At 38.1% G+C, this 7,820-nt stretch overlaps 1 protein-coding gene across 1 annotated transcript; it reads right to left on the reverse strand.

Moving 5' to 3' along the window:
* Positions 1–917: 917 nt before the first annotated feature.
* On the reverse strand, positions 918–6,849 carry LOC140164938 (uncharacterized). The gene is made up of 8 exons (XM_072188340.1): positions 6,623–6,849; positions 5,703–5,914; positions 5,339–5,404; positions 4,549–4,648; positions 3,797–3,912; positions 3,170–3,261; positions 2,841–2,926; positions 918–1,141 (listed from the first exon to the last, which is right to left on the reverse strand). The coding sequence occupies exons 1-8, from the start codon at positions 6,683–6,685 to the stop codon at positions 1,010–1,012; spliced, it is 867 nt and encodes a 288-aa protein (XP_072044441.1). The 5' UTR covers positions 6,686–6,849; the 3' UTR covers positions 918–1,009.
* Between the last annotated feature and the right edge of the window lie 971 nt (positions 6,850–7,820).

The raw sequence follows: 7,820 nt of genomic DNA on the forward strand, positions 1-7,820 counted from the left end.
GCTGTTGTCAAGTCAATGAACTACACATTGTACACATTGTTATAGTGCGTATAACAAGAGCATTGTGAGGACACTTAATTTGTAAAAGGAACTAGGCAAAGCATATATCAGTGATTTCATGAATCAAATACCTACCACAAATCATCAAAGCCAGATTTTGCATTTTTGTAACATGCATACATGTAGTTGTGTTAACATAATCTACAAATTAATGAAAGCAACATAGTAAGGACAACATTTTAGTCAATATTTGAGGCTCCTCAATTACATGGAACGTCTTCATAGCACTTTTTCTTCTTTTTCTCCATTTTCACATCAAAAGAAGCTAACCCTACAAAAATATTTCATGTCTTTCTACTTACATCTGAAAAGAAGTGGCAAGCAGATCAGAAACAGGGCAAGTTGCCCCCCCCCCCCACTCCTCAATTTATTTTGACAAAATAAACTAAAACATGTGATGTACATCTTTCTTTAGGCTAGTTTCAGACCAAAATTTACCAAACTTTGGCCATTTTAGCATTAAAATTGCCAATTTTCAGACACATTTATCCCAGTAAAGTCGTTCTGGCAGTTGGTCAGGTGATTGACTTCACAATCTTGCCCCCTGGAAATTTACCCTGGTACGCCACTGCTGAAAGGACAACTATCGGCTATTTTTAGAGCTTCTTCAAGAAGGCTACATGCTTATTCACATACATGAAGACAACAGAAGTAAATCACTTGAGTACCCCACCAAAATGAACTCACAATTTTAAAACCGGACTTTCTACCTGTTATTTTCACTTTCAGATTATTTTGCTTGGGAGTGAAGTAAGAATTACTAATTTATCATTTGAAACAAATACTGAAAGCATATTAAAAATATATGTAAATACTTATATATACACATGTATATTAATATAAAAAACACTTTGTAATTATATTCCTTTACATTGCATCACTTGTACTGTGGTGAATCAACCTATGTTACATAAGGATATTGCCACATCTAGACACCATCTTGATGGCCTCAATGTTTCCATCCGATCTCATGACCATCCGCCATCTGTGGTTCCAAGAACCCTCTGAAGATCTTGCCATCAGATGACCACCTAGCACCATAACCTTCAGGACTGCGAACTTCTAGAATTGTGACATCATGCTGAAGAAGATAGAATAAGGCAAATAACTTTAATTACAGTGACATATCTTCAGTTCATAGATCAGGGCCATCTTCAGGAAATTAATCATGAGCAAATGCAGATATTCATCCAGGTGACACAAATCTAGCAATATCAAAGCTATAGTATACAAATATTGACTGCTATGAGGGGCATGGTTAAAATTATAGGCCCAAGGTGATCTCAAAACCATGACTATGCTCCGAGGCGAGCCGGAAGGGCATAGTCATGGTTTTGAGATCACCTGGCCTATAATTTTAACCATGCCCTAATAAAAAGCAAGTCGATATTTGTTATATATACCAAATCTTAAGATTCTTGTCATCTGTTTGGTTAAAAGCATCGATTTTGGGAAGATAAATTAATACCGGTAGTTTCAATGCGAACGGCACAGTTTACAATCTGCGATTTCCGCGTAATTATAGCCCGTGAAATTATTAACGTGTGCGTAATATCATTTTACGCTGGGAACAACGCACACGCAGAACTATAGTCAAAACTATGCCCGCTCTTTTAACCAATCAGATGGCAGGAATCTTTAGATGAGGTACATGTACATAATACAAGCTATGACACTTTGACTGCAGACACACATTAAACACACATCCATATCATGTAGCAACATCTTACGAGGACAAAAAATTTGAAAAATGTGTCCTTAGAAAGGTGATGTGTTATCAAAAATGTCCTCTGAATGAATCAGGCATGTATACCCCTCCCTGTTACACTACAGGTTATTTCCATGGTAAGGTCCTAAGATGGCAGGTATAGGTGCTTATAAAAAAGTGTAATTATCAAGTTTCAAGTTCTCAGGAACATAGTCAAACCCATGCACTCCACACACATGCCTACACATTTTCACCGACAACCATGTACCTGTATTGTGTGTGTGGTTGTTAACAGTGAAACCGTGGACCCACACACACAGATATCATAATCCAAATGTGGACTTCTATGATATTTCACAGCTAGCCGTGGACCTAGCATTACTCCTACGATAAAGGACCCTACTCCATATGCAAAGTTATGCTGTATAGCACCCTCTGCCACTGGCTTACGACCATCCATGTTTGTAGGTTAAAACAAATGCACACCCACCGCCCCTACATGTTTCTTTTATCAAACATGGCAATGGGTAAAATCCCTTTGACTGTGGACACCCCACAGCAAACATCAGCGAACCATGGACCTTATATATAGCTGTCTATGTGGGACATTGCATTTGATAGTTAAGAATCAGGTGTGTCCTTGTTTGGCACCATATACAAACACATACTCTAATACATGTAACCTAGCACTAGTGTTGTACCCATCACAAAGTGCCAAGCTATTTTTTGAATGACTAAAGAATACTGTATAGTGATTTCAATCACTTTACAAACTGTGCTATCAAATATCAATATTTCTGTAACCTAGAAACACAAAGCAATCCTGAAGGTCCTTCAGCGATGTCCGACTGCTCTTTCCGACTTCGTAATAAAAAGAACTAGGTTACGCAAAGCTACGCGACTTGATTAGTGAATGAGGTGCTAATGTGATGACAAAGTGATTCAATTAGCCAATCAGGACCCGACTGCCATGTTTATGCTGTTAAATGGCCCCAAATCAGCAGAAAACTGAAGATTACCAATACCAAAAACTACATATGTTCCAAATCAATAAGTTTGAATGTCAACTTACAGGTAACATGTGTATGTTGATCCATGCAGCATGATCCAGGATTCTTTTCATAATGTTGGTTGCATGCTCATTCTTGGCTTGTTCACCTAATGCAATAAAAAGAGAAAACGAACATGTTACCACAAGTTATCAATCAATGTGTGAAGAACTGGTCATGTAAGCTTGCTTCAAACTGAGTAGATGATTAATGCATGCACATTTACATATTATTTTGTTTGTTATGATCTCAGAACACATACATGGAAGTAAAATCAATGAAAATTTAATATGTCCGACTTCAGACTGATTTTGCTTGATCACACCGCATATGGTTAGTTTAAGGTACTTACTGCCTGTACACTGTCCCCACCAGGAGCTTGTCTGGTCTCTATGGCAATGTTTGGCTAAAGCCCTGGCTCCCACAGTCAATTTACTCGAAGCTCTATTGGAATATAACATTATAACTTCATTAGTTTTGCTTATAACAATTATTTGATTTTATTATAGAGTGGAGTTTTAACTTTGAATCAAATTGTGTACCACATTTAAATGTAAAGTTTTATGCAGATAATACAATGTACTATAGGCTGAGACGAACATCCGAGCACTGCACGTCGTAAGTGTCCAAGCAACATCTTGTGTTGATGAAGCGCAATCCCACTGCACTGTGTTTGCCCACCCTTACTTATGCACAAGTTGTTTACAAATGAGGCAATGAGCAGCTTATTTTCACGGACGTTTGACATTTGTGACATCATCACCCCCTCCCATATCTAGTTACTGAATTATTAAATAAACTAAACTTTCACAAACAAAATAGAGGAAACAAATGTCACATTGAATGACATGGTCTTTTCCATTTTCTTTCTTTCATCATTTTTAGTCCAAATATTACTTCACTACACTTGTAATTACTTGTTACTATTTACAGATAGGCAAAATAATGTTGCTCCTATTTTTTAACAGTAATAACCTACTTGTTTTGCTGGTTGAAACTTTGTTCTAGTTGTCTCCTGGATGGAGGAAAACATTGCACACTGCCAATGGTTTGTCTCATGCCTAACAGGTCCATTAAGCCTCGCTTACCAAGTGCCTGCATGGGAAATAAATAATGTAGGAACAACTCTCCAATTTTATACCTAGTATGGAAACTGGGACTACATACAGTTTCTGGCAGAGAAGAACGGCACTTATTTATTTTGAGCGTGCGCAGCATAAACACATAAGTGGGGTTTGATTCTGATTGGTCAATTCAACTGTCTGGCAATCATAACAGACCAATAATCCGATTGGCTGATTATGCATCAAAACATTGCTTGCCGCAGAGTGGCGGTCTTGTAGGGAACACAACGCTCCGTGTATATCGCTCATTAACAGGATGCTCGCATCAATCCCAGCAACGGACTGCGATTCTTCTTTGAAACCAAATGCAGTCAACCATGTTTGTCTATTTGTTAGTTTTTAGTAAGTATTTGACTCATTCTGCTTATTACATTGCATATGGTCAAATTTTAACTGTCTGCATCTTAAAAGATAATTATTACATCTGATGCATCTGGTCAACCTTCCCCCAGTAGCATATCAACTGGAACTACTAATTAAAGTTACTTGCCTGCCTTGAGTCAGTGATGGCAATGTGTGCAGGTCGCCGTTTCGTGTGCGTATCACAACACACTTCTAGGTAATATTGAGCCAATGGCTAAAACTACATAAACTTAGAGCAACTTACTCTGATAATATCAGTCAATTTCTCCTGTGCTGCTTGTGTTTCTTCTATAGATTCCTTCAAGTTGATTACCAATGGTGTTACCGAAGTACACAAATCTTTCCTGCATGTAATATTCAAACAAACATAAATTGTTATAATAACTCTTTGTGTAAGTCTTTTAATTTTGGAATGGCTGAATTCAAGGACCTATAATGTGTTATTTTAGAAAAAAATTTCCCATGAAATGAGATTAGACAAGGAGAGCTTAGAGCTGTAGGCCATTGCGTGAGAAATTAAGTACATTTTTTATTACTTCTGTGTTCTATATGCTCTGTGCCGAGCGTATGTGAGCATAAACGCAAAAAAAAAATTATAAACAATCACACTGATTGGCTGAGCCTGATCAACGGTCTTGCAAAAAGATGGTTGACACATCGGTCATCTGCACGAAAAGGGGAGGAGACCTCGTCACTTCTACGTGATTGCCAATCACCAGCAGGTACCTGGACCTTTGATTAGTGTGCTTGTTTGTGATCAGCATGTAATATGCACTGTGCTGATTACAAGACCCAAAAGCTATGCACTTCTGGTGCAATCAGATTCTCACAGAGGTGCATCACAAGTAACAATCCAATACGGTGGATTTTCCTCAGTTGACATGAACTCTGTAATCTCAATAGTCAAACACCACTTGGATTCAATTTTGTATTGCCTGTGAATGCCTCAGGCAAGTAATATTTTCTGTATTACCGAATCCTTACACACATGCATAAGCATCACATGGTGTTTTCAATTAATGAAAAGAAATTACCTTTTAGCAGCATGGTTGCCTTCTTCAAGTAAATCTAGAGCAGGAAGATTTAAAATAGGACAGCTTCTGTAAAGAAAACATTAATGATGTTATGACTCGCATTATGCAAACTGTTTCAAATTAATTAAATGGTGTTAATTAAACACATTTTTATCATTGGCCAAAGCTTTGCCTGCTTTGATACTCTATAGACATAGGTATTCCACTCTACATGTAACTCCTAACAATTTTGTTTGGAATAAATCACAGCTAATCCTGGCATAGGCTTGGCAATTTCACACTTGGCCATTGGCAAACCATTTAAACCCTATATCTCAATTAGGAATACATGTTATAAAAGCTTATAAAAGCTTATCAAGCTTACCCATTCTTCATCCATGCACTCAAAATGTGTGCTAGAGTTGTATACAATGGATAATCAGGGTAAGGAGGGATATCTTGGTAATCTTGCCAAGATGCTCTCTTTAAGGTAGCAGCAGCAGGAGTAGCTGTGGCATCCTCATCTTGCAATAGTGTCTCACAGTCTGGAGTTGACAAGAAGGTTGATTCCTCACCATCTTTCAAATTTGTCAAGATCTGAAACAAAAACATGTACCATAGAAATGATAAATGAGCAGCGTTCAGAATAAGTAATTGTCCTAGATAACAAAAATTGCAATAAGGATCAAAGGTAAGGCAATTCATAATCTACATAATTCAAAACTCAACAAAATGAATATGAATAAAAGAAATTATGCAAACAGTGGCATTTTTAGCAATAACTGCAGTTCAAATAAATGTTACAGGCAACTATCAAATCTGGCGGATGATCAAAGATGAGGTCAGGTGTCTGTCGGACACTCTATTTTTTCTTACTTTTTCGTAATCAAAGAAACAATGCTCCCCTTGACTACAATTAAGTTTAAACCAAACATTATGGATACAAAAACAAAGAACTTCTTTCCCGCCAAGGCATTACGCTCTCTGCAGGGGAAACAAGTGGTTTGAGAATGGGTTGAGGTAACTGAGACCACTTGAAGCTTGTGTACAAAAAGAGTTGCACTTCCATTACAAACTTGCAAATTAACAAAACAAAACAACCATGCTTGAGATGAAATGCAAAACAGCTTTTGTTTGTTTCTGCATCCTGTCAGCAAGGACCATAATATGTCACATGTACTCCAAATTTTAATCAATGGCTGATGACAGTGCCATTTACACACAGGTGGTATACACTGTATAGTATGGATTCCACATTCTCCTTAATCTATTTCCATGGTTTCATAAAGCATTACAGAATCTTACCTCTTTAAGAAGATTTACAATCTGATGTTGACCACTGAATGCATCTGATCCAGCAATATCCATGGATGTTTAACGTCAAAATACAAGTTTGTAGAATTCTTTGCAAAATGCATGCATGAAAATACTTGGATCCATAGTATGCCAAACAAATGGCTTTATGCTTCCAAAATCATTTATTTATTGGCGCTACATGTAGTAGTTCATCTCAGTTTGCTTGATTCCAGTTATTGGCTAATACTGAAAGAGATTACACATACATTGTAGAGAAGAGGTCAAACACACTGACATTGACAGCAGAAATAGCACAATTTGGTCATCAAAGATATAAACTCCAGCACATGTATTACTCTACTGCACAGGATAAAGGTGGTAAACATTTTTGGACCCAAGGGCAACATTGCTAAGTTCTGCTGACATTGTGACCAACTACAAGCTCGTTACGTTTAAAACTTAAAAGCGGGTCAGTCATGTTTCAAAAGAATGGTTGCGCATTCATGATGCTAATTTCTATTGTGTTAATTTCAGTGGTGATGTACACGCAGCTATTCAATTCTCTCTCACTTCGATGGACATGGTGAAAACAATGATGGCCATCGAGGTCATGTCACTGAAGGGTGAGATGGCCGAGTGGTTAAGGCGTTGCGCTGCCGGCCAGTAGATACGATCGATGAGGGTTCGAGCCTTGGGCTTGCCTTAGGTGAAAATTCTCTTCCCTCCCAAAAAGTTCCTATATGGTCGGGAATCCTTCAATTAAGTTCAGTTAAATCACAGAATTGAATTGTAGAATTTCTTCTCACCCCCATACACTGCTTAGCACGTGCAGATATAGTGTATGTGCAACGTCGGTGATTCGGAAGTCACGTAAAGCCGTTGGTCCCGTGTACAGGAAGAGTCAAACCCTGTGCACGTTAAGTGCCAGAGCTATTCGAAAAGAGAAGGGGGCCACCCCCGGTTCTGATCTGCAATCAATCCTAGGTTCCAGGATCGTGCATAGGTAAACTATGCACGTTAGCCCGTGTGACAATACTTAAATTGAGGTATGCACGTATAGGAAGTAGTCATGATTATGAATAGATTACGGTACCGGTACCTATTTATATTGTTCTAAAAAAACAGGTTTTCTACCAATGGCGCCCTACAATGTAGCTGAAATACAGCAGGATGAAAAGCAGGCCACGACAAATCGCCTGTCCGATAG

Source organism: Amphiura filiformis, chromosome 1 (assembly GCF_039555335.1).
Source record: "Amphiura filiformis chromosome 1, Afil_fr2py, whole genome shotgun sequence".
Taxonomy (NCBI): Eukaryota; Metazoa; Echinodermata; class Ophiuroidea; order Amphilepidida; family Amphiuridae; genus Amphiura; species Amphiura filiformis.